Source organism: Eulemur rufifrons, chromosome 7 (assembly GCF_041146395.1).
Source record: "Eulemur rufifrons isolate Redbay chromosome 7, OSU_ERuf_1, whole genome shotgun sequence".
Taxonomy (NCBI): Eukaryota; Metazoa; Chordata; class Mammalia; order Primates; family Lemuridae; genus Eulemur; species Eulemur rufifrons.
The window spans coordinates 108,896,628-108,923,991 of NC_090989.1; the positions used below are offsets into that span (position 1 = coordinate 108,896,628).

Below are 27,364 nucleotides of genomic sequence, written 5' to 3' on the forward strand. Positions count from 1 at the left end.
GGCTTTACAAAACCGTGTTTTAAAAGAAATATCTATGACCAGATGTTCTCCTGGGTGGTCGTCAAAGGATTATTATTCAGGTATATTGAAATGTTTCCGATCATTGCCTTCCCATTGATGCATCTAACATGCTGCTGACATAATTCCTAACATCCAGTTGGCATCGGGGCACAAGGTTTGGAGGAAGGAAATAAAAATAAATAAAATGATGCCAGACTACAGTTCTGTGAACCCTTGAAGAGACAGTCAAAGGACGTTATCTGAAACTAGAAAAGGGCAGAGCTGAGAAAATTCTACAGATTAAATCCTGGTAAGAATAAGCATTGCCATCAGGAGAAAAGCTTCAAAACATACTTGTGGAAATTTTCCACTGAGTGGAAATTTGCCTAAATTCAAAGGACATTATCAATGAGCTGATTGGACTCAAAATTTTTTTTAGCAAGACATTAAAAAAGAAAACACAGTTGTGAATACAATAATATATTTATTTTCACATACACTCTAGCTAAAACAAGAGTACACATCAACAAAAAATGGAAACAAGGCTATGGTTGAAACTAACATGGATTCAAAACAAATCATGTTAATAGCCAGACAAGAAGAAAGTTAGCTTTGTAAGCTTCTACTTCATTTGAATTAAGGAAAAAACAGAGGATGAGTTTTCTTAAAGTAACAAGAAAGGTAACAACAACAACAAAAAAATAAGGCTTAAAATTTTGTACTGTGGCAAAACATTAACATCATTTTCAAAGTTGTGTCTCCAACAACAGTGAATTGATGTTGTTCCTTGGAATAAAAGTCAGTTTAAAATACTTGGCTTCTTTATGGAATTCTTGTCTTGAAGATTCATTTACATTCTGAACAATTAAATGGATTCAGGTCATAGTTACCACTACATGGTAAAGTAAGCAGCCTAAAAGCATTTATTTATATATTTTATACATATATATATATACAAAAAATCCTTCACTTGTATTTTTACCTGGCATTCAACTTTCAGAAATTCAGTCTCAAATGCCATTATGGTGTTTTTCAAATGATACCTTCAAGTCAATGATTTCTTTCGACTGCAGTAAAGAAGATAAGGCAAGAAAAATGCTGCAGTGCCATCTTCTGGGAGAACATTCAAGAAATCCTTTAGTTCCAGTTCCACAGCAACAATTGACAATGTTTCTGTTTGCAGGAAAGAACATCTGAGTTAGAACTGAAAGTCTGTCTTTCATCCAATTCTCCTCTTACTTAACCAACCAATTAGAAGCCATTCAAGAAACAAGATGTTTTAACTACAAAGAAAAAAAATCAGTATCTTAACTCTATAGACTACTTTATGGTTTTAACAACTTATTTATCCCTCTTGAATCCTGTGAAGTTTATTTTATATTAGCCCCATGCAATTTGGATTATTTTATTGCTGAATTACTATATTATTTTTCAATGGATTTCTACAATCTTCTAAAGAAAATACAATCATTTGGATATTGTTTTTAATGCGAGGACTATACTGAAGGTAATTTATAAAAATTGTGTGCTAGGACAGGAAATATCATTAATTGTTGGACAAGGACAATATTTTCCTAAATCAGTCCCTATTATAAAACTGTCATGTTATTAATAAGCACAGATCTATTTTCATGACAATTTACCTTCTTTTCCAAAACTGCAAAGGTGCTATAATGAACATTTTCAATATTAAAAAATTCATCATACATTTTGCAAAGGTAACTATGCAACACTATGATTCTACTGGCTTCTTAATAGATACATGCTGCCCTCTCCTAGGAAGAGAAGGATGACACTTAAGAACAATGTTCCCAATAAACATCCATTTGGTCTTATAACTCTATCCACACTTCAGTGCCATTCCCTTTGTGATTCTCTCATGCCCACCATTTACTCTATTTACAGAGTAAATCAAATATAAAATCCATCTAAAGTCATCTGTCTAGTATTCAGCAACCTAAATCATCCTTTACACAAAGGAACAACTGCCCTTATTGCTAAAGAGTTAAGGAATGGAATAGCAGTGGCTTATGGAAAAGATTCCTAGCTCTGAAATCAGACAGGCTTAATTTTTTGAGAGACCAGGTCTCACCCTGTTGTCCAGGCTAGAATGCAGTGGCACAATCATAGCTCATTGCAACTTCAAACTCCTGGGCTCAAGCAATCCTCCCACCTCAGACTTCTGAGTAGCTAGGAATACAGGTGGCGCCACCTGTAGTTTAATGTTTTAAAATGTTTTTAAACATTTTTTTTGTAGAAATGAGGTCTTGCTATGTTGCTCTGGCTGGTAGCAAGCTCCTAGTCTCGAGAGAGAGATCCTCCCAAGGTGCTGAGATTACAGACATGAGGCACCATGCCCAGCCTGAAATAAGACAGACTTAAGAAGGGATCCACACTCTTCTGCCTACTCGCTGAGTGACATTAAGAAAGTCATTTAAACTCCCAAGTCTGAGGTTCCTCATGTATAATACAGTGGTACCATCTGCTAGCTTCTAGAGTTCCTGTGAGAATTAAATTAAAATTCAATGATACATGTCTAACATAAACTAGGACCTTAATAAATAGCAACTACTAACTAGTGTATAAAACCCATGTGAAAAACATCAATTATTGATGTTTTCCTATCAACCCAGTATATTTAACCAAATGTGGAGCCTCTGGTACTATTTTAGATACAAAAAATCGAGTTGAAGGGCCAGTGTAGAGTCATTAGAGCCAACAAAAATCTGGCCACTGCCCAATTCTACTTTTCTCCCAACCAAGGAGAGGCTAATACAGGTTGTAACTCTAAGAGCAAGGTTGAAACCTTAAATCGATAGTGTACTTTAAAAATTGATACAGTTCTTTCTATATAATACAACTTCTCGTTTAATTCCTTCTAGAATCTTTTGAAGTTTTTATTTATTTAATCCAAGCCCCATTCCAAACAGGATATGCTAGTGGGTATTATGCCTGATTTAGAGTTGGGAAAATTGAAGCTAAGAAAAGATTAAAATACCTTGCTCTACTGCACTCACCAGCCACCCAAATCTACAAGTTATACAGAAATGACCTACCTAAATGTAAACCTGCACATTGAAAATCCTCCTGCATATCTAGAAAACATTTGTCAAATGCTGAAAATAGTTGTTCCTGGCTGGTTGGATTTTAAATGACTTTTTAAACTTTACTTTTGTAATTTACTACAGTACTACAATTTTTAAAAATAAGCACAGTTCATTATTACAAAAACAGTAATAAATATTTTCTTAAAACAAGCCAGGGCCAGGCGCAGTGCCTCACACCTGTAATCCTAGCCCTCTGGGGGGGCGAGGCGGGAGGATTGCTTGAGTTCAGCAGTTCAAGACCAGTCTCAGCAAAAGCAAGACCCTGTCTCTATCAAAAATAGAAAGAAATTAGCTGGGCAACTAAAAATAGAAAAAAAATTTAGCCGAGCATGGTGGTGCAAGCCTGTAGTCCCAGCTACTCGGGAGGCTGAGGCAGGAGGATTGCTTGAGCCCAGGAGTTTGAGGTTGCTGTGAGCTAGGCTGACGCCAAGGCACTCTAGCCCAGGCAACAGAGCAAGACTCTGTCTCAAAAAAAAAAAAAAAAAAAAAAACAAAACCACACAAAACAAAAAACAAGCCATCCATTAACCCCAGTTTCAATGGTTCTATATTAGTGCAGCGGTTCTCAACCAGGACAATTTTGTCCACAGGGATCATCTGGAAACATTTCTGTCTGTCATAACGAGGGTGGCATCTAATGAGCAGATGCTAGGGATGCTGTTTAACATACTGAAATGCACAGGGGAAACTCCCACGCACACGGACGGTCATCCAGTCCAAATTGTCAACAGTGTCAAGGCTGAATTCCAATTCCAATCTTACTCTCTTGCAATATTGCATAACACTGTACTCTAGAGTCAATCCTAAACTTCTCTTTAGTCCCAGGATATTAAAAGATTGCCTTGCTCCATGTTACTGAGTAAGTGGCAGACCTGGAACTCAGTTCCAATTCTTCAGACCCCAATCCTGGGCTCGTCCCAGAGTACGACAGCTGCCAAGAAAAAGATCTCCCGTGAAATGGACCTGAAGTTCTTCAGGTGTCTTCCCTTCCAATCAATACACAGTTACAGAATGCTTCCCCCGGGAGAGGCACATTGCTAGTGAGGGGGGGACAACATGAAAAATGAATAAAATACTATGCCCGCTCTTAACGCATTACAGTATAATAAAGGTAAATCACACACAGCACTTAGTCCCATTAGCCACGTACATACACACATATGCACACGTCTGTGCACACAAATATATTCTGAAGATATAGAAAAATGTAACATTTGGAGAAATGATTATGGGTAAGTTAGGGATAGAGAGCATGTGGATGTTGATCAGAAAAGGATAAAGGAAGAGTCTTTTGACTAAGATAAGGATGTTGATGAGGCCTGAAGATGCAGCACATTTGCACTGGAGAGTGATGCACCAACACAAATAGTGATAAATTATGTAAACAATTTGATGTAAGTGCGGCAAAGCAAACACACACCTGACATTTCTACCTTCTAAATACCAAAAGCACTCAGGAGATGGGTAAAATAGAGTATAAAATCACCTCCTCCCCTTCCCAATCAGAAATATACAGCTTTAATTAAATGAGAATCTTCAGAAAAACAACCTGTAATGGCCACTGGCTTTACCTAACATCTTAAAACTCAATCATCTTGACTGGAAAATATGATTTCAACACTGTCCATTTCTAATATTTTATGTGCACTGCAATTGACATAATCATACTTTTTTGTCATCAGGCCAACAAATACCTAGTGACATTAACACACAACAGTAAAGAAACTAATGGGCTGGGCACAGTGGCTCACACTTGTAATCCTAACACTTTGGGAGGCTGAGGTGGAGGATCGCTTGAGGTCAGGAGTTCAAGACCAATCTGAGGAAGAGTGAGACCCCATCTCTACAAAATAATAGAAAAATTAGCTGGGTGTGGTGGTGCGTGCCTGTATTCCCAGGTACTTGGGAGGCTGAGGCAGGAGGATCACTTGATCCCAGGAGTGTGAGGTTGCAGTGAGCTATGATAACCCCACTGTACCACTCCAGCCTGGGTGACACAGAGAGACCCTGCCTCCCCACCTGCCCCCCAGAAAAAAAAGATTTATAAATGACTATTTATGAGTCATGAGAATTCAAACAATAACTACCTACACTGTAAAATACTGTACAATTTAGAGAGTCTACTTTTAAATCCTTGAGAATATGCCGTTTGTCAATACTTGCTTACAATTATGCTTAATAATAATAATCTTAACTTCCTACAGGAAGTAAATTAACCACTTAGATCAAGAATAAAAGATGTGATTGCCTTAATCACTACTCAAATTTTTAAAATATTGAAGTTGTCAGTTTCTATAACTTTGATAATTTGTTAGTGTTTGAAAAGATTAGCTTAAAAGAACATCAGCTCTGTGACTAGAAGAGATAAATGAATATGAAATGTGATGGGGGATGGTAAAAATAAGCTCTCCACATGATTCTGCAAGGCCGTCTTCACCTCACTTGGTAATCACATGAAAAAACTGGATAAAGCAAGGCTTCAGCAAATTTAAAACGGAGACTCTTAAGTTTATAATCAAGCAAAAAAGATCATTTTACCTTTTAATGATGACAGATAAAGTTGATATTTCTCTCCACCACATTTTATTCTCTGACAAAGTTCAGGCAGCAGTTTTTTCCACCACAGAGTCTATCTTAGGAAAAAATGCACAAATTTTAGTTTGCTGCATTTTATACTCAGAGTTTCAATGAGAAGAAGACTGTGCAGGAAAACACAGGGCAAAAATACATTATTTTGGTTAAGGTACCAAACTGTGCTGTAACAGAAGTTGTATCACCAGCCAGTCTTCTGGTTAAACTGTAACATAAAAGTCAGGTTTGTGATTTGAAAATCCAGTAATACATATATTGTACATATGTCCTTGGTTATTTTCAAGAAGAAACAGGCATGTCCTCTTATCTCTTAGGGAGCAAGAAGAAAGAAAGAAAAGAAGGAAGAAAAAAAAAGTACTAAAGTCTAAAGCTCTTCTAATTTCTAAACAAAAGACCAAATGGCACAGAAAATATTTTCCCATAATATATTATGTTTCCCAAATCTTCAGGTAATCACCTACTTCATTTCCACACAAGAGATTTTTAGTGGTGGTAACATACCATCACTATACATTTTAGCAATATTTAATAGTACTCAAAACATATATTAAACATACATGCTCATTGGGCTCACACAGCCCTATGACATTGGACTAGCTAGCATATGCTGTCCGCTTTTTTCAGGAAAAGCAACAAGGTTATCAAATACGACTATCACTGATCAAACCTAAAGACATAATCTGAAAAGCATACCCGGTTCTCTTCTTTCAGTTCGTGATTAGCATACGGAATGACAGCCTCCGGGCATCTCTCTAACAGTGTGTCTATGCACTGTTCATACTCTTTCAAGCGTGTACGACACAGAACATGCACACTGAGGCCAGCAATAGTGTCTTCTGAGAGTGGCTCCAAGAATGGAATAATGGAAGCTATGTCAAATGAAGGACCACACATAAGAGACTATGAACAGAAAAGTGAAATATTATGGAATGAGGCACCCAAAAAACTAAAACACATCATATAGAATTCAACTTTTTAAGAAAGATTAAACCTCACTTGCCAAAAAAAGAAAAAGATGACTATAATTTACAGCATATGTATACAGTCTTTATTTAATAACTCTAAGTGGAATGAAGTATTAATCTTGAAACCACCTCTAGTTTAAAGAATAGTATGATTTTGCTTTAGATGGACTGCAAATTGAAATTAATAGGAATTCCTTAGGATTCTATCCTAAGGAAATAATCAACATTGTGGTCAAAGATTTATGTCCAATGTTGTTCACTGCAAGAGTATTCATAATATTGGAAAATTAGAAGTAATCTAAATGTTCAATGATATGGGATGAGTAAATAAATTATGGTACATTCATATGATGGAATACTATGCAGCCATCAAAACTATGTTGTCAACGGCTAGTTAATGAGAATATGCTTATGATAAAATGATGAGTAAAAATCTCAATGCAAAGTTACATTCAGAGCATGATTAATTTTGTAAAATCTACATGCACATACAGAAATACCTTTGGGAGACTATCGCAATTTTGGATGAGAGGACAAAGCCCATTTTTTGTTTTCTTTCCATATTTCCCTGCATTTTCTACAATAAGCATGTACTACATATATAACCCAAAATAAAATTTAATGTTTAAGAAAACTAAAGTCATTGTTTACAACCTTAGAACCTAATCATTTGTGCCAATAACACTTGCCACAAGCTGAAGGACAGGGAGCAGGTATTATTTCAGTATTTAGAACTTTACCAATATTTTACTTTTTAAGCACTCAAACTATATATACTACTCTTGATTCTACCACCAAAATAATCTCTGCTTTCCCTTTCTCCAGGATAAAGATGAGATGGTCATGTCCTGATTTTCTTGTCCCTGTGTCCTTTTTGCTACAGCATCTTCTCAGACTCACAGGAGCATATGGAATGTGATCTATCCATTCACAGTCAGCATCATTATTTTATTCCAAGTATCTACCAAGGAATGGCTACGGGAATAAGGTTGGTCCTTTTTCTTCCTTCAAGTTTAATAAATACTCATCTCAATAATTTCCTGACAGTAAGGGGGCAAAGATGAAATAAGTTGATAATCTGCCATTCATAAGATCTCCCAACATGGAAGAAACAGATTATTTCTATATTTAACTCTTGATTAATCAGGATAATGGGTGAGGTAGGAATGAGTACGGCACAGGTGCCAAACCATGGTTAAAATGAAACTAGTCGAAACTTGGTACAAAATAGATTACCCAAGAACTTTTACTTAGTTTTATCCATATTATCAAGAAGTTTAAAAATAAGTAAATTAGTTAAGAAACACTAAAGAATTTATACGTTACTATATTAAAAAAATGGTCCAAAAGTTATTCCTACCCTTTAAAACACTGTTAATGTCTGCTGCTTAACAGAGAGCTCCGTTCTCCTTTTTTTTTTTTTTTTTCCAATATTGGAAATGGACTCCTCTCCACCCTCTACACATGCACTATTTGTTCCCTTTGATCAAGAATCCAACACCCTCAGCCCTGACACTACAGGACCGGAATCCACTGGCTTCTCTATCTTCCTCCCCTAGACAATCACAACTGTGGCTCTAAGGAAAGGTGTCAGCAATGTGGGAGAAGGGGAACCATGACAATTTGGGCAAAGGGCAGGATTTTTACTACTCATTGTGTCATTCCAAATAGTAGCTTTTGGACATGTGGATGATTTATGGATTGTTTTCATTTTAGTTATTGCACAAATACACTATTACAGTGATTGAGGACAACAGAGAAAGAATCATCTCTCTGTTGCGGGTGGGTACACGGAGAGTCATACCATTTTCAAAAAGCTCTCTAGGTGACTCTGAGCCTCCCCATTCCTCTAGGTGAGAACCAGTAAGATCTTTTTGTTTCTCGATGGTTTTTTTTGTTTCTTAATGACTTAGATTAATTGACCTATAGACAATTTAGAAAGAGCTATAATTAGGAAAAAGACTTAGAAAAATTTAGGGGACACTATGTTTCTGTCTTTTAATAGCAAAGAATGCACTGTTTTAAAATACTTTAAAATAAATTTTAAAAGATCAGTAAATTATACTTTTTCAAGCAGTGACTATAAATATGCTTTGAAGCTTTATAGGGGAAATTTAATAGGACTTGTTACAGTTACAATTTTAAATATGTACTTAGTGTGTGTTCTGGGAGGGCAAGGCCCTGCCTATCTTGTCTGATGCTGTCCACCACATCCGCGGCACAGGCTCAAGCAATATTCCCGAAATGAACAAACCTGAGGCTAGGCCCTCAGAAGCCTCTGTCTCACAAGGGAACTGGAGACGAGAGGCAACAAGAACCTTCTTTGGTGATTTTTTAAGAAGCACATAAATAACTCCGTATCTGGGAACAACACAGTCCTGTCTGGAGGCTGAGTCTAAGCAATATGGCCTCTTGAGCTTCTCTCCCTAACCCCCATTCCCATATGACATTTTGGTTTTTTAAGCAATAAATAGATACCAGGAATAAATTATACCAGTTCCCACAATGTAAATCAGGAATTCAAACTCTAAAGTCTAAAGGGGTCAAACAGATAATGAAGATGCATGAAGGCAGCTGGGATAAGGAAAATGGACACGAGACACTTGGCATCTGGATCAGGACGTCGTGCATACGGTAACTGTGCCGAGACGCCAGCGTGAGCTCTGCCCACGGCGGGGAGCCACAGGTCAGCCCCAAACCCCAGGTCTCAGGGGTTCCCAGTTTTTCTGATGTTTTCAAGAGTAACTTGAAACTCAGAATTCTTAATATATCTTAATTTTTATATGTTGGCAGCTACACTGGGAAGACCAAACAAAACAGATGTGGGGGTTATATTCAGTCCTTGGGCCACTGAACTATACATTAAATAAAACCACATACACACACATCTAGCCCAGCTTGATCCACATCAAGTCAAATGCCGAATGTATTTCTCATTGTCAGTCAAAACACTTTCATAGTCAGAATTCTTACAGGATGACCTACATTCTCTAATCATGTCCCTCTTGTTTTTTTAAAAATCCTTTTCAGGAGCTGTATACACCATTTTGACCAGTTTCTTATAAGATAGATAGTAGTGGTTGGCTTGGGTTATAGGTGTAAGCCAATACTAAAAAAAATTAATTACATCAATAAAAATACCACTAACCATTGGCTACACATTCATTTCATTCATTTCACATTCATGTGTTTTCAAGCACATTCGGAAAAGGAGGAAGGCAGTGAGGAGACCTGCGGAAGCTCGCCCGTCTGTCTGCATGAGAGCAGCTTCTTGGCACAGATGTCTCACACACCAGCAGTTTCAGGCAGAGGCAGGAATTCCCTCTAAAGCTCCCGCGTATGCCTCAGAGTATGCCTCACTATGGATTTCGTCCCCACAAATTATACATTCTAGATTAACAGGACACCTGAGGTCTTACCAAATTTAAGTCTTACACTGTATTATAATATGCATATTCATAAGAAGAGGCATTTTTATTTACCTGCAATTTTAAAAGATCTTCTGTGTAATTTTCATGAGCTAAGAAGTCAGATGATATTAAGATGTGAACCCATGGATAGATTAAGCCATAATGACCACAGGCATTTATCTAAAACATAAAAAAATTATCATAAACAAAATATAACATAAAAAATTTTCTTTATCCATTCCACAAAGACCAAGTAATCATTAATCCACTGCTATGTCACAGAATTAGGTATACAGTTTTCTGGGAATAGGAAGGGAAGTTTTTAGAATGTATTTCCCTGGAACATGTTCCAGCCTTGCTGTTTCTGCAGTGTGTAATCTGCACTAAATATTTCCTTATATTTTAAAATTTAAATATTCCAAAGAGGAACTTTCTAGCAAAAAGAGCAATACTATTTTTAAGCTAATTATACTTAAAAAGAATTAATACTGGAAATAATTTTTATTTATCACTACTTTCTGTGGGAGGCAAAACATCTTTCATAAGTTCTCAAGATAATTCTGAAGCAGCCCCCCTTATTCAAGAAGCTGGTGACTTTTCTAGTTAACCCACATTAGCCATGGCATACAGGAGGGGCAAACAGGTAGGAAAGAAGGGAGCTAAAAGAGTAGAGAGAGTTGTTAAGGCTGCTTCAAGAGCTACAGAACAGCTCTGTGTGTACAGCTGACAGGAAACGGGGGCCGAGTAAGGAAGTCTCCCTCCCACAAGGTTTCTGCAGTTCCTCTCCCACCAGGATGGTCTGCAGATGTCTCTTCCCTCATGTTCTAATTAAGAACCTCCGCTGAGGAAGGACAGACGTGATGATATTCTGGGGAAAGCCCCTTCCCCCCTGCTTTGGCTACTGAGGTGCCACGGCAAGTGAGGGAGGGACAAGAATAAGCAGGGGACATTCTTTAGAATACAAAATTATTTAAAATGTGGGCAACTTTAGTCACAGACAAATTTCAAGTGTATTTTTAACTCCTGTTTAAATAGGATATCTGGTGATAGAAAACTAGGTCGATTTTAAGTCATTAAAAATAAGAAGGTACATTACTGTAAAGTGCAAAGTATGAGTTGAGTTTAAGGTATTATTCCGTTTTCTTACCAGCTCTTCTGATGTTCGCAACGGTGTGGTGTCAGGAGGCTGCCTCTTAGATAACCTCCAGATATATTGTGATGTGAGCTTAAAAAAGAGCTCCTGAAGTACCACATCTGGGAGACATGCCACTAGCTGAGCTTCCCAAAAGTCTACCAAGAGCTGAGGAATCGTATCTTCATTCTTACCACAAAGCACCTTGAAAACAATAAAACAAGCCCTTATATCCCAGATAAATATAGCATTGATCAAGATATAGCTGGGCTGAACATCACACCATCATGCAGACCATGCAATTAATAATTTATCATTAGCATTAGTGGCAAATTTAGACATATTTAACAGGAAACAGATTCCAGGTTGCATGAATATTCTCCATATATATTCTTTTGATATGTACTTTTATAAATTATGTATGTCTGTTTTTTTAATAAACAAATGGAAAACTTACTTCTCTTATTCTGCTCCCCACTCTCTACTGATTGTATCAGACCATCTAGAAAAATCACATTTTCAAAGTGACAAACCTTAAAAAAGGAATCTGCTTCTTCAATTCCAATTTTGTTGTTCTTCTGCAAGCCCAGGACTGAAGCCACAAGTAATGCAGGCTGAGTCTCCTTCAAGTGAATTGCAAGTTCTGTTGGAACAATCTGTCCCTTCCTCTGTTGAATCAATAGTCGAGGTTCCAGCATGAAGCCACATACCAACTTCATCTTCAGATAAAAAAGAAATTTAGGAATAAAATATGTATTTTATTCAGGGTGTCCATCTTGGAAATACTGTACATGCTAGTGCATTCATGATTCATGGTTAAGCTATTAATAATTTACTTGAATCCCAATTTTTTCTTTAAGTATAAAGACTAGTTCTTACTAAGGACATCACTGTCTTACAGAAGTTACTAATATTTAACTAAGCATCAACGTGTCCTATTTTTGTAGAGACCTTTATATTTAGATCTACTTGATTTGAAAATAGTCAGCCTTCCGTATCTGTGGCTTCTATCTCCATGACTTCAAACAACCACAAATCAAAAATATTAAGAAAAAAATTGATTCTGTACTGAACATGTACAGACTTCTTTCTATTATTCCATAAGCAATAGAGTGACAACTGTTTACACAGCATTTATATTATACTAGGTATTATAAGTAATCTGGAGATGATTGGGAGTACATGGGAGGATGTGCGTAGGTTATATGCAAATACTACAACATTTTAAACAAGGGACTTGAGCTTCCATGGATTTTGGTATCTGCAGGAGGTCCTGGAACCAATCCCCCACAGATACCAAGCGACAACTGTAATATATCTTAAGTCATTTCAAAATTATGGAAGGAAAATTCATTTTTCTAGAATTCTACCCTTCAAAACAGAAGATACCCCAATGTTGACTTGCTCTCATCATAACAAAACATGTCATTCGTACAGTCACACTGTACGAAAGCACTTCTGCTCTTCTAGTTGTAAGAAACTAAAAGTCACACTCTGGGCATTTGACCAGAGTCCAACAACAAAACCAATTGTATAGAAGCACAGGTTCTGAAATCAGGCTGCCTGGTTCAATTCCGGTTCCACCGCTCACCAGCTGTGTGAGCCTGACCTCTCTGTGTCTTAGTTCCCTAATGTGCATAACAACTATAATAGCACTTACCACATAGTATTACTGTAGGAATTCAATAACATATACAAGGGGGTTAGAATAGGCCTGGGACATAAGTGCTCAATTCACATTTCCCTCTTACTTTCTTCCCCTGAATGATTAACATCTTTGGCTCACGTCCCTAAATGACCTCTTCCAAGGGAAAGATCTCTCTTTCTTTGATAGACCATTCAAATGTCCAATCCTCCATAAAGTCATCTGTGATTTTTCCCAAGTGGAGGCTTTCTGCAACTACCAGACTCCTAAGGCTCATGGTTTATATCCCTCTTGCTGTACTTAAATACGCATCACGCTGTTCTTTTTCAGTGCACAGGCCATATCCCTCAAGGTAGATCTGTCTACTCAGGGCAGAGCCTGTTCTTCAGCACCAAACTCAGTGCTCTGAACACACCTGTCACTAAGCTGAAAGGTCTTTGAATACCACTGCTGCCACTTATTAGTCTTATTTCTTCTTCATTTGCGAAATCTAAAATTCCACTTGAACCCACTTCCCTTCTAACGCAAAGTTTGTTTTCCATTACAACTAAGAAAATATGAGCTCAAAAGAAGACAGAAGAAAGCTAAACATCTCAGGACCATGAGGTCCTATATCAGCCTGTTGTGAATACCAGGTAGGGCATCATACCTCTGGATGGCTTTTCATTTCGTTTCTGTGCATGTCAAGATTTCCCATTTTCAGAGCTATTGCTGCCTTAGTCAATGTCAGTAAGATCGATGACAACCCAGAAGCATTCAGCTTCCTCAGATAGCTCATGGCAGTCAAAGGATTAATATTCTTCATAGAAGGACTACAAAGAATATGGGGCAGTTGCTTCGGCTCAGCTACATGAAACATCTGAACCACTTTTGCTGCTAATTCCTTTTTTGAGCATGAAACAAGGAATAAAAGGTCAGTGAACAAAAGGAAAGCAACAAAATCACCAAAAAAACCTTATACACGCACACACTCACAGTTAAAGCCAAGGCACAAACACTGAAATTAAGATAAAATTATAGTATTATGTTTTGATTTAAAAAGAGACTTGATGCCGAGATATGGAAGACCTGAGATGACCCGACATGATCTCTTTGCTGAGTTTAATGAAGAAAAAGCTGTGAAAATATGTACCAGGTTGTGATGAGCATTTCTAATTTTAACAGGCATTAGGAAGAAGAAAATAAATATTTGATTAAGTTACACTTAAAAGTTCATCGTAAAAACAATTTAGTTCAAAATATAGCTATTGAAGTAATTTACATGAAAAAATTTCATTTCTCTCAAAATCTTAAAACATTCAAGTGCCACAATTTCCAACTTGGAATATCTCCACTCAACTATGTTTAAAATACATGAGGGACTAAAAATAATCATTAATAATGTCTTAAGGCCGGGCGCAGTAGCTCACACTCATAATCCTAACACTTTGGGAGGCCAAGGCGGGAAGATTGCTTGAGGCCAGGAGTTTGAGGTTACAGTGAACTGTGTTGAGGCCACTGCACTCTAGCCTGGGTGATATGGCAAGACCCTGCCTCAAAAAACGTACAGAGAGATAGATAATAATGTCTCAAGGTCACCAGGCCAAGGTTCTCTAAGTGAAGTTTTGAACACTTGGAGAAATGGACAACTAAGGTTGTGGGAAGGACTGCAGATGAGAAGAAGGCAGGCAAGGCCCACATTCTGAGTCACTCTTCTAAAGACATGCTGCTGTCACTGGGCAGGTCATTCAACCACGAAAGATCACATGTCCCTGTCTACATAATGAGAAACCATGAGACGATGACCCACAGTTCTTTTCCAAGCCATAATTCTATGATCGTTAACGAAGAAAAAAGCACATTACTTTTTTAGAAAAAGAAGAATATCAAAGAATAAAAATATTTGGAACTTAACTTCTAAATGGTATTCAATAAAATTACTAAAATTAAGTTAAAAATATTAAATATAACAAACAAAAAACCATATTCACTTCACTTAATTCTTCATCCAGGTTTTCATAAAGTGAATGATTAATATAAAAGATTAATCCCCTCTCATATTTCTGTGATGCATCCTCTACTGTCCAGTCCATGCGGGCCAAAACTTCGGCCAAAGACAAACCAGACATCTTATAGTACGGCAAGGTGAGGTGAGAATGCTGGGTGTCAAGCCTAAAGGGAAGGAAATGAGAAAAACTCAAATTTGTAAATTTTAGGCCTCAATAGCTAACACATTCGATAATACCAGATACAAATATCATTTTTGTATCTCTAAGCTTACCACAGTACGTAGCACACAGTATATGCTCAATACATGCTTGTGGAAGAAGTGAATAAACGAACCACCTTCCCTCATGCATTATATCATTTATCAGGTAACTACCAGAGATGGAAAAGCTAATAAGTACACCAAAACTTCAAGATGGCTTCCGTAAGGTGGTTCCAAGAGGTGCCACCAACCTGCTGTAACAGTCCCCAAGGTGCCCACAGCTTTCCTTAAATGCTTCCAAAAGCTCTGCTTTCTCCCCGGGTTCCAGCTGACCGGCATCCATCAGGGCAGCTCTCACTAAAAGATGGGCCTCACTGAGAAGATGAATGCAGCTCTGGGTTCTGGCAGTCTTGTAGGTATTACTATAGTCTACCTAAAACAAAAAAGACAAATGCTAATGTTGCCGAAGAAAAACTCCCAAAAGCTTCCCAGTTCTTAAGAACATCTCTACATTTTGTTAGTAAAGTTAATATGTGGAAATATTAAATCCTAAAACTAAGTAAACGATTAATAGTAATTTTGACAGGGCCTTAGCTGAAGTGCTTTTCTTCCCCCCACCATCTATGAGCCAGTTTAATACACACGTAATTGTAAATACTACCTTGTTAAATAGCTTTAATCCTTAGAGAAGGCCCAAATAACACTGTAATACTAATACCACCATTAACTTAGCAATAAATTGACTCTAATTTGATTAGACTAGTGAATGTATTTGAAATGGTTGACTTTTTTTTTTTTTTTTTTAAAAGCTCTATGATTTAACTCTTTTCCAAATACAGAGTGAGTATCCCTCCTTTATTTTAATTTCAATTGGTGAGTTTAGGTTCTACTACCTCTATTTCCATAACTCACAGTGGCCTCACAAAAATTATAACTAACTAATCTGACTCAATCAGTATATTCAGATTCCTGCAGTCAAATCACCTAAATGAAGTCTAAGACTTTCAATTAAGCAAGACTAAAAAGATAGGGCAAAGCTGATATAATTATCAGCATCAAAATGTCAGGTCCAAATAAGGCAACACCTTGATCTAATGATCAAAATTTATGTCACCAACGAGGGGTGGGTGAACATCATGTGTCTCTAGATGTGATAACCTAAAAAAAACTCACATCATCTATATGATATTCTGGCTGAGAATGCATAGCCTGAATCTAATGATTAAACAAAACAAAACAAACAAACAAAAAAAAACCCTAAATGAAGAACACTGTCAAAAATAAAAAAAGAAGTAAGCCTGAGCAAGAGTGAGATCCCATCTCTACCAAAAATAGAAAAAAATTAGCTGGGAGTGGTGGCAAGCGCCTGTAGTCCCAGCTACACAGGCAGCTACGGCAGGAGGTTCACGTGAGCCTAGGAGTTTGAGGTTGCGTGAGCTATGATGATGCCAATGTACTCTAGCCAGGGCAACAGAGAACAGAGTGACATCTTGTCTCAGAAAAAAAAAAAAAAAGTGGAGGGGAAAATTATATTTTTTAAAAATGTCAACATTATAAAATACAAAGAAAGGCTGTAGAAATATTCCAAATTCAAGGAGGCTAAAGAGACATGATAATTAGATACACAATCTAATCCTAAACTGCATCCTAGACTAGAGGAGGAGGGCCAGAAATGCTATTAAGTCATTACTGGGTCACCTGACAAAACTGGAATAGGAACCATAGACTAGATTAAGTATTGTGTCAATATCAAGTTTACTGAAGCATGTGACTGTACTGTGGTTATGTAAGAGACTATCCTGACTCTTAGAAAATACACACTGAAGTATGTAGGGGCAAAAGGCTATGATGTATACGATTTACCTTACAATGGATCACAAAAAAAGTGTGTGTGTTTGTGTGTGTGTCTTAGAAAACCCAAGGTGCCAGAAAGAAAGAACGAAACAAACAAACAAACAAACAAAAAAACAGAAGCAAATGGGGAGTAAAATATTGACTGTGGGTGAATCTGTGTGGGGAATAAAAGGTTTTCTTTATACTATTGTTATTCTTGCAGTTTTTCTTTAAGTTTGAAATGTTTCAAAATACAGAGTTAAAATAATTGTCAAGGATGAGTAGGGAGCTGTTACTCTTAGAATAGGAATGAGGATGCCCACTCTGGGCCCCTCCCCACAGGACAATGCTGCAGTTGCTGCAGCCCTAAGACAATCTGCTAATATTTCAAGGAAGAAGAGTGAGACAGGGATAAATGAGCTTCGATTTCTTTTAGCTTAATTTCATGGTTCTCTTTGCTAGGATTCAAAGACAAGGTCAAAGGCTATTTATGTTTACACTGGCTAACTGATCCTCTTAGGAGGGTGGGTATGAATAAGGGAGTCTTACTTCAGTGAAGGGAATGCCTACTGGTTCCTCAAATGTCAGAACCTATGAAAGCAAGAAGGTATAGAAAGATACACACTACACAGTCAGAGCCTGGAAGCTGGTTTGCTGTGCCATCCTGAATGTATGATAATTAGAATCAATTTCTGATTATCAATTTCACTCTAAATTATAAGAATCAGAAGTTTAAAAAAAGTACCATCTCTTTGTATAGTTGCACTGGTGAGACTGTATTCACAATATACAAATTCCACCCAGCCTCAGCTACAGGAGGTATTTTGGTCTTAACATTGGTATCTTTTCTAGAACTAAAAGCAAAACAAAGGACAAGAAATTTAAGACACATTAACAAATGACAGTTTTAAATAGTAAATATTGGATACCATAAAATAACTATGAAATTATTTTCATTATTTTCTTCAGTGATTAGCTGTTTATTTTTATAGACTATTAGTTGACAATACTGCTTAGGCCTACAGCATTTAATATTCTATAACTGTCATGCATTGATAAACCAATTGCTTCCAATTCACTCCACAAGTATTTTTAAATGAGCAATAACTTCAAAGAACAGGCAAGGCCTCTTGAAAGGAAAAGTCCCTGTGCCCACGGCAGAAGACACAAAAATTTGTAAGTCTACTTAAAACACTCTTATCTCTTGCTTTCACTGTGTGATACATTTTCTTTAGTATATAATATTTGAAAATATTTTGATCAAATAAATTTTCAAATAAATTAGAATGTTTAGAATCACTTAAAAAATAAGGTACTTTTAGAATGTCAAATGTGTAAGACTACAAATTGCTTTTCCTCTCATCAGAAAGTTTTTAGGATCAGTTGGTCTCAGATCACTCTGGGTACGCTCTACGTGACCAGTCAACCTCTGATTCCTATCAGTGGAACAAAGCACAAGTGCAAGCAATTTGAAAAAATAAAAACTTATATTAAAAATAAAAACCCATGTTAGACTTGAAATATGAATATACTATATGCTTCTTTCCCCCAAACAGATTTATTTATTGATTAAATTTTCCTTAGAGGAATGTTCAAATTAGATTGCAATCTCTACCACTAGGTTCACAGTAGAGAAAACATCAAATAAAAACATAACTAGTCTGGAATTTAGCATTCTATTCTAAACAATGTGAAAACAGAAACCCTAAGAGTTGACCAGAAATTAATGTCATCAAAAAATAATTTTATTTTAAGGTAGATTAGCACATTATCTATAGATCAAGAACGTGCTTTAAGGCAAGAAAATGCATTATTAATTTCTTTTGCAATACCAGAAAATAATCTTTGAATAAAAATGTAACTATGGAAAGATCAAAAGAGAAAAACAGTAAAAAGTCTTAGAGTTTGGACTGGCATTACAGGCCCCGTCTTTGCTATTCATTACATAGAAACGCATATCCTTTAACTTCTTATCTAAAATACCACTCATTTTTACTGAAACTATTTTATAATTCATTTTCTTCTAAAACCTCCAAGGTCAACTATAAAGGATATTATAGAGATCATTAGAACCTTCTTTTCTTTCTCTGGAAAAAGAACACTATAGAAAAGCCGTTTGGTCGTTCCAAGCTTTAATTTTCAAAAAGATAAACTAAGACACACACAAAATATACCAGTTACAATTCACTCCAGAAACTTTAGCAGGAATGCCTGGGGGGGAGGAGATGCTTACAGAAGCCTCTTGGGTGACTCTCTTCTCTCTGGAATGGCCTCAGCATCTGCCTTAGTCAAAAGTATAATGTGGTTTTTAAAGTGACAGATGGCTTTCAAGCCTATGAAAAGCTGTATTCTTAAAGCACAGACATCCATACTGACAGGTGGGCAGGCCTAGTAAAGGGGAAAATCACAAATTTAACCAAGGAATAAAAAGTATACAAACTTTAATCTTCAAAAATCAGTTTGCTTATTTGATAAAATCTCTTCTGCTCTCCCCTCACCCCCAAAAGAACCCCCTAATTCCTATTCTTAACACAGTAAAGAGGTTATCTAAACCTATATAACCAACATCTATTTTATAGAGCTACTCAGTCAATAAACTCAGTATTTGTTGATTGAATAAAAGAAGAAAGAGGGTCCCACAGCTGCAGGAACTCCGGCACATGCCCTACAGAGTGACTCCACAGACCCCTGGGGGAGAGCAGCCCTGGGATAGTAAGTTGCCACCCCAGAAATCACCACCAATAGTGGGCTGGCTCGGGAGTATGCCCAAATGGAGTTTCTAGCCAAAATCAGACACTATAAAGGGACATTCTACTGCACACAGGTACATAAGATGGTTTCTTTGTGGATGGGTATGTGCAAGAAATGCTTGTGTGTTTGTTTGGATGCCCCTGTTAGCCCCTTAGGTGTGAATTATGCCTGGAATGGTTGACAGGCCAGGGCATGTCAGATAAACTGGAAGAGCCAGCACCTGCTCCTGTAAGGGACCATTAATTCTAGAAGAATGGGTAAGAAAGATACTGGAAGAGCTCCCTGGGAGCTCTTGTTCATTACGCTGTTTTGATCCTGAGATCATCTTCATTGTCCCTTTGTACAAAGTGATAGGGGAAATACCTTCGTCTATATTTTCATTTCTAAAAATAGTTCAAGTAGCCTTAGCTAGTGCTAAGGGGCCAGAATTTCAAAGGAAAGGGAGATAAAGACCACATGCTCTTTCCACCAGACTCTGAGGTTGTGAAACCTCTTTCAGACATCACAGTTCTCAATGCCTGAGTCAGCAAGCATGCTAACTGTGTGCTTATTCAGGTGGCATCTAGGACTTCAGAACTGGTGGAGCTGCAGGGAAGGGGGAGCAATAAGGTGTGACCATCGCTGTCCTTCCCTCTTCCATCTCCACTGGACTCAAGGGCAGCATGTCCCACCAGCTGCCCACCTCTCCTGCTCCCTCCCCGTGGTCTCTTCTTTGTTCCTTCACTCTGTTTTTGAGACTCTGAGAAGATGTGAATTATGATTTTTCAAATGCAGATTGATCCTGCTTCAATCTATTACATACCCTAAAGTGTACCATCACCCCTATATAGGCCTGTGTCTTTCTGAGGTTTAAAAAGGCAAGGTGGGGGAACAGAGAGAAACAAAAGAATGGAAGCTTTTTGTAATCTTAGTCACCTGTTCATTTTTACTAGGAAAATAACCCCTTTTAAAAATAATCTCTTGAAAAGGCTATGTATGTATTCATACAAAGGTGCAGAAAATCTGGTTTCCCAAGAGGCTGAAGGCAGGCAGTTAGCCTGGTCAGCAACAGAAAACTACAGGCAGGCCATGGCCAAAAAAGAGTCACTGAGAACTTAAGAACTGCACTTTCCATGAAACGCAACATGGGTGATAGGGACTGGGAGAGTGCCTCAGACACATCAGGCTCTCCATAGGGGCCGGCTTGTTAATATAGCCAACATTACTGAAGGCTTATTTTTACAGAAAAAGGCATTCCAGGTTCCAAGTAGACATAAACCAACTTCTGAAATACAGGCCATCATGATTTGGGGGTTTCTTGTGGTATGTATATTCATAACAACTAGCCATTCAAATAGCTTATACTGCAGAGGTGAAACAGCATAGATGAATATTATGTAAATGATCAGTATATTTCTGAGAAAAGAAATTCAAGGTCAGAAAACGTAAAGTTTCGTCATAAAAATGCCTGCGTTTATTTTGTGGATAAGAGCTTTTCAGAGACTAAGCACATTGCTTCTCACTAAAAATGAGGTTATTGATGTAGCATATTCATTAACTCAGATTAAGTACAGGAGGCTTGTAAAATGACAAAAGAATTATAGGCATATCTAATGTCTGAGTGTATTATACTATTTATAATAGTATAAATAAATCATTTTAATGCATTTTATTCAATTTTGTTCTCTTGTTTGGTTAATAGCTCTGTACAACTGCCACCAATATTTCTGTTAAAAAAATATATTATAGTTGTGAAAGGCTCTCTCTAAATTTACACTATATGCTTTACCAAACTTTAAAAACTATGCACTGAACCAATTCAGAGTGAAATGTTTTCAAAGCAATCTTAAAAATTGTCAACTAAACCATGAATCACAAAATGCTTTTACTATTTTACATCCAAAAGTTCTAATTCAATATATAAGACAACATTAAGACCTTTACTCCTCACCAAGCTTAGGCCTAAGAGCAAATTTGTAAGCATTCATGTGTTCCTGTTTGATCTTAAGGTTTCACTGTTTTCACAAGCCAGTTCTAACCTTCAGGGTGGTGTCCATGTACGGGTCCTCCTCACGAGCCGCTGCTGCACTGCACCGCACCGTGAAACACTGCAGGTTATTGCTGGGGAAGAGGAGAGAGGCCGCTGAGCAAAGTGGAGGCCAGTAAGCAACATGCCTACAGTGGGGCGGGGAGATGTTCCCAGGCAAACAGAGCAATGGCAGGAGGTTGAAGAAGACTCAAGTATTTGTCAAATGTTGCCGAATTAAACGGCTTCTCAACAAGAGAGTGCCCTCAGAATCCCCAGAGTGTGTTTTAAAGAACATGTAACTAACCTTCTCCTGACCCCTACTTGATCAGAATCTCCAGGGACTGAATCTAGCGTGTAAATTTTGACGAAGCTCCATGTGTAACTCTGATGTACACCCCTAGTTAAGAACCATGGATCTGGGTCAATGTCCTCATTGTGCAAATAAAATGATACCCCCAATATCTGCCCAAGATACAGATGGCTTACTAACAAAACCAAGATCAGAACCTGCCTCCTGACTATTCTACCTTACCCATCTCAGGATGAAATTCATCCTGAATTACACTGGGCAACACACTTAGACTATGCAAACCGCAAATTCAGTGGTAGAACTGAAAATGAAAGACTGTCTGAGGGATCCTTCAGAATTACCTACACCAGCAGCTTATTTTAAAGATCAGAGCATGGAAGGTTCATGACCAGTCCAAGGCCTCTCTGAAGAGTAGAGCCAATTATATCCCAGGTCTCCTGACTCCTTACACTCCTTTACCTCTTTCCATAGCTCCAGGCTGCTCCTGCACAGTAAAAGAACCTAGGGACCCCACAGTAAGTGCACAACAGATACTCGGTTATCTGTTGTGGATTCACAAGAATGATTTTTAAAAATAAACTAGAAAGCGAGAGAAGTAAAAATGAACTCTTTAGGGGAAAAAAAAAAAAGGACTAAAGCAAACCTAACAGTTATATTCAAGCAAAAGAAATACTTCAACAAGAAAGGCATTCTGACATTTTTAGTCGGGAGACTTTGCACAATGTAGGGGAGAGATATTCAGGCCTCTCTCCACCTGTTGGTGCTTCCACTTCAGCCTCAGCCCATGGCCACCTCTGTCTATTTCCACAGAGTTCTAGGAAATGACCTCTGGAGTCCTGATAATCACTGGGACAGCAGCACCACCACTTACAAACCTGGAGCAGTTAACAGTCTTGGAAGTAAACTGAGAGGTTGGGGAGCAAAAAAAGCACCTGCAGTGGGGCCAGAATGACAGTTGAGAACTGATACGACCACAAAGACAAATGACTTTTATGTTCTAGAGATAAAAAGGCATAGTCCTCTGACTCACCTCCACCTGTAGGAACCCAGCTTGTTGGCTATTGTTAGAATACTAAGCATAAGTATGAGAAGATAAACAGAAATGTGCTGGCATGGAAAGACATTCAAGATATACTCTACTGCTAAACAAAACAGCAAGTTACTGACGCTGTACTCAGTATCATCCACATCTATAAAAAATAAGCCATAGTAATATACGTACTTTAAAGAAAAAAGTTAGATGAATATATACCAATTGCATATACGGTTGACTCTGGGGAGTAGGAGTTCATGCAGGGCTTTCCTACTTACATATTTCTATAACGTTGGCATTTTACATGATTTTATTTTGTTCCTTGATTCTTAAAAAAAAATTTTTGCAATATGCTTTTTTTTAGGTATGTAAACATACCAATCTTCAAGAAACTTCTCAAAATAACCTTACTAAGATTTTTCTTTTTTAACTTTTTAAAAAATTTATTTCAAAATATTAAAGGGGTACAAATGTTTAGGTTACACAGATCGTTTTCGTAATGGTTGAGTCCTAGCTACAAGTGTAGCCATCATCCAAATAGTGTTCATAGTACCTGGGACAAGATTTTTCTAAAACATTTATCTATTGGGTAAAACCAAAAATATGTATAAATGAGTTCAACAATATAGAATTTTAAATATAGGAGTAGGGGACCTTATTAAGAATGTGAATTTACATATAACTGCTATTCTAATGTCTAATGGTTCCATGGTCAGGTTAATGATATCAGAGTTATCTTTGGTGCTAATATTAAGAAAACTTCCAAAATTTTCTGCTTGGAGGTGGTCGAAAATCCACAAATTATACGTCCTTTCAAACCCTCATAATACTATGTTTTCAGCACTCTACATACCAAATTAGTCCTTAACCTATACATAAGAGACATGGGGCAATAAATTGAGTGGGTTCACTCATGAAATTCTCAGTGTCCTGTACATGTCCACAATCAGAAGGAGAAAAGATAGATAATCTTTTGCATCAATATTTTGGGACAGAAATTAATATTTTTATTTCCTCCTTTTCCCTCTCCTGTTCCTTGGTTTCTGAAATGCTATCATTTCCTAGTTCTTCTGCATCCTTAAAGATCTTTCTCTTTCTCCTCTTGCTTACTAAGCAAGACTTTCACCAGAGTTTAATTCTCCAACAACTTTTCCCTGTCTACACACTCTTCAGGCCAGGCTCACTACTTTGATAATCAGCTCTTTTTTGATGATAACAAAATTTCTAAGCTTTCTTCTCTAACCTAATATACAGCTCTATGTATCCAAAAGCCTACTTAGCATTCCCTCTCAACAGTCCATAAACATCTCAAACTCAAATGTCTAAACCTTACTTCTTTCACTCCACATTACACCAGCCTCCATTCTTTCATAAAAGCAAGCTCAAAACCTGGTGAGGTTTTTCATGCCTCTTCCATCCCCATTATTCCATCAGACACCAAGTTTGTACCTCTCCTGCTGAAGACTCTCCTATCCATTCTTCTTTCCTGCTACCAAGTACAGCTCCTTAACATCACTGCCTGAACCACTTCAATAGCTTATTTATCTATGTTCAGTCCTTCCTTCACAAGAGCCACCACTAATTTTCCTAAAGCAATGCTGTGATCACATCACTTTTCTCTGGTCAAAACCTTAAAAAATTCCTTAGTTTAATTTTCAAAGCTCTGAGCTCTCTCTCAAGCATTATTTTCACCACTTCTCTACTTTTCAGCTTCTTCATATTTAAAGAACATCACTACATGACACTTTGGAAATTGGGAAGAATAGCTACCTCCACATTGTTCACTTAAGAAACACACTCCCATCAGCAGCATTTCTCCTTACACCAGAAATCAGAAGGAAAGGGGAACACGACCACTAAGGGTGGGATCAGAATCTCCAGGTGAGTTCTCCACGGTTAGAAATATACTCTAGCACCTGCTGGAGATTCTGATACCACCACTCAGCAAGGGGGAAAAAAATCACTGTCTTGTGCAGTTAATTATTAGATGTTCCTAAAAGACTGGATACAGCCTTTGTTTAGGGTCTTCCTCTATCTATAAGGCCCATCTCTTCCAATCTCCATCCATCACAATTCCAGCTAGCTTTCAGGACTCACTTCAAACACAACCACCTAATCTACAACTTCCTCACATGACTCAGCCAGAATTTCCCTTCTCCCAGTGCCTACAGCACGCTCATGAAGTCTTAAGACATTTTTCACAAATCTCCTAGTGTTTGTGGCCCTTGTATATATCATGTCCCTAACCTTTTCTTATATTGCTTTAGAAAGCAGCACCTGGTGTACCTTATTCACAGTTGCGTAATCAAAGGGCACAAGGCAATGCCTTGAACACAATGTAAGCTCAAAAAACAGGAAACGGAACCAAAAGCGTCACTTACTGCTGAGATCAAAGGAAGTAAGATCAAACTCCTGCTCGGGAACCCAGTCTCCATGCCAGCATACCAGGGTAAGGCGACTCAGAAGACATCTGCTACTAATTAGCACATGACTTTGGTCAATCCCAACCTCTCTCTATTTCCCTATGTATACTTATTAGGGAGTAGAATCAAATCATCTTTCTGGTCTCTTCACAGTTCTAAACTATTATGAAATAATTTGATTCATACTGAAAAAATATGGTAGTAGTGAAAAAAGATTTAGGAAATCTAAAAAGAAATTTGAAGAGATGCCCTCTCTGGCCCCAGTGACTTTTCATTAGAATTCTCTATAAAAATATTCCTTCGTGAAGAACCTTATACTTCCTTACAAGGAACCCCATCCAGTCTAAGGAAACAAAACAAAGAGTCTAAATCTTTGGCATTGCAAAGGCAGGTATAGGACATCAAAAAACAGCTTTGAAAAGACAAATGTAACTCATTACAGTGCTCTATATGAGTTCACACAATTCTCAGTTGAAGATTTAGGCAGCACCTTAAAAATTTACAGAAAAATAAGTGCCTTGAAGGTCAGCAAGTGACACTGTAACAGTACCTTGTAATGACGTGCAAGAATTGTGGCGTGAGCACCGCCTGCTGAGACTTCTCCGGATAGTGGTAGACTGACATTAATTCAACAGATTTAACAACCATGTAGAGATATCCCACATGAGGTAAGGAGAAAAAACAAAAGAGACTCAGCAACTCTTTTTCCTGAGATGAATTTTTTCCATCAGAAGAACCTGCATGCAAAAACGAAAGAAATAAATACCAGGAAACCAATAAATAAAGAGAAAGAATCAATACTACTTTCTGTTCTGAAATTTTTTATAACCAAAAATTTTTTTAAAGTACTCTTCTGATTGACACTCTTCAAGGACACCCATTAATATCAGAAGTCCAATTCTGCACTCTCCATATTTTGCCCAAAGCCAAATGCTCATTTTTTTCTCCCTCTTCTTTTCTTCCTACATCTGTGTTCTACCCAAACAAAATCGCTCATTAACCTCCAAACACACATAATTTTACACCTTGCACATGTAAATTTCTCTTATGTAATAACTTACCAAAATCTCCATCTTCTAAAAATTTTACTCTTCCATTAGGGCCCAGCTCAAACACACATCACTGTTTGTCTATTTAGTAAATATTCATCAGGTTCCTACTAAGTGCTGCTATTCTGAGTTCTAGGAATACAACAGTGTATAAGACAAGGTAAGCGTTTTCACAGAGCCTTCATTCTAGTGATGGGGATTGGAATGAAGAATGAACAAGTAAACTCCACAGTGTGTGCATAAAGGAGATTTTAAATTAAGAGGTCAGGGAAGTCCTCTGTGGTAAGGTTACATTTCAGCTGTGAGTTGAATGACCTGAATGCACCTAGCACACAAGATCTGAGGAAACACATTTCTCAGCACCAGGAAGAGCAAATAACATGTCTTATGTAAGAGTGCACTCAGCATACCTGAGCAAGAGAGAAAGGTCACTATGGATGGAGAATAGTAAGCAGGGTGACAGTCAGACGAGATGAGCTCAGAGTTAGGGACACGTAGGACATGGAATGGATTTGGGATTTTTATTCCAAATGCTATGGGACGCTCACTGGATAAAGAGCCGACTCTCTAACATGACCATGGGCCCTGTCTGGTCCCCAGCCCTGTCTCACACCTCCCCTCCCTTGCTCCACTCGCCCCAGTCTGGCTTCTCTCAGTTCCTCAAACATGATTTTCCCTCAGCAGCAACTTTTGCTGTTTCCTCTGCCTGGAAGGCTCTCTTCCCCCTCTTCCCCTCCCCTGTACCAACCACTATTCCGAGTCAGCCCAATTCACTCTTCACATCCTCTTCCTCAAGAAGCCTTTGCTGACCTCAAGATGAGGTCTGAGGTCAGGGTCTTTTGTTACAGGCTCTCACACTGGGGTTCCTTTCCCACAGAGGACTCATTTCAGGGTAAAATTATGATTTTGTGATTATTC

At 37.7% G+C, this 27,364-nt stretch overlaps 2 protein-coding genes across 3 annotated transcripts in view; one reads left to right on the plus strand and one right to left on the minus strand.

Annotated features, from left to right (window-relative positions):
- The window catches only part of LOC138388025 (ceruloplasmin), a 52,301-nt gene extending 44,649 nt beyond the window's left edge, over positions 1-7,652 (plus strand). The window contains exon 19 of the mRNA XM_069475354.1: positions 7,548-7,652. Within this exon, the coding sequence (XP_069331455.1) occupies positions 7,548-7,651 (104 nt within the window). The 3' untranslated portion in view covers position 7,652. The remainder of the gene's footprint in view (positions 1-7,547) is intronic.
- The window catches only part of HPS3 (HPS3 biogenesis of lysosomal organelles complex 2 subunit 1), a 38,057-nt gene continuing 10,727 nt past the window's right edge, over positions 35-27,364 (minus strand). For both annotated transcript variants that reach the window (XM_069475357.1, XM_069475356.1), the window contains 13 exons: positions 25,948-26,134; positions 21,642-21,723; positions 19,106-19,260; positions 17,618-17,726; positions 15,291-15,472; positions 14,822-15,002; positions 13,501-13,734; positions 11,740-11,925; positions 11,222-11,410; positions 10,147-10,254; positions 6,393-6,599; positions 5,646-5,736; positions 35-1,173 (listed from right to left, as the gene is read on the minus strand). In XM_069475357.1, the coding sequence (XP_069331458.1) occupies positions 1,046-1,173; positions 5,646-5,736; positions 6,393-6,599; positions 10,147-10,254; positions 11,222-11,410; positions 11,740-11,925; positions 13,501-13,734; positions 14,822-15,002; positions 15,291-15,472; positions 17,618-17,726; positions 19,106-19,260; positions 21,642-21,723; positions 25,948-26,134 (2,039 nt within the window). In that variant the 3' untranslated portion in view covers positions 35-1,045. The remainder of the gene's footprint in view (positions 1,174-5,645; positions 5,737-6,392; positions 6,600-10,146; positions 10,255-11,221; positions 11,411-11,739; positions 11,926-13,500; positions 13,735-14,821; positions 15,003-15,290; positions 15,473-17,617; positions 17,727-19,105; positions 19,261-21,641; positions 21,724-25,947; positions 26,135-27,364) is intronic.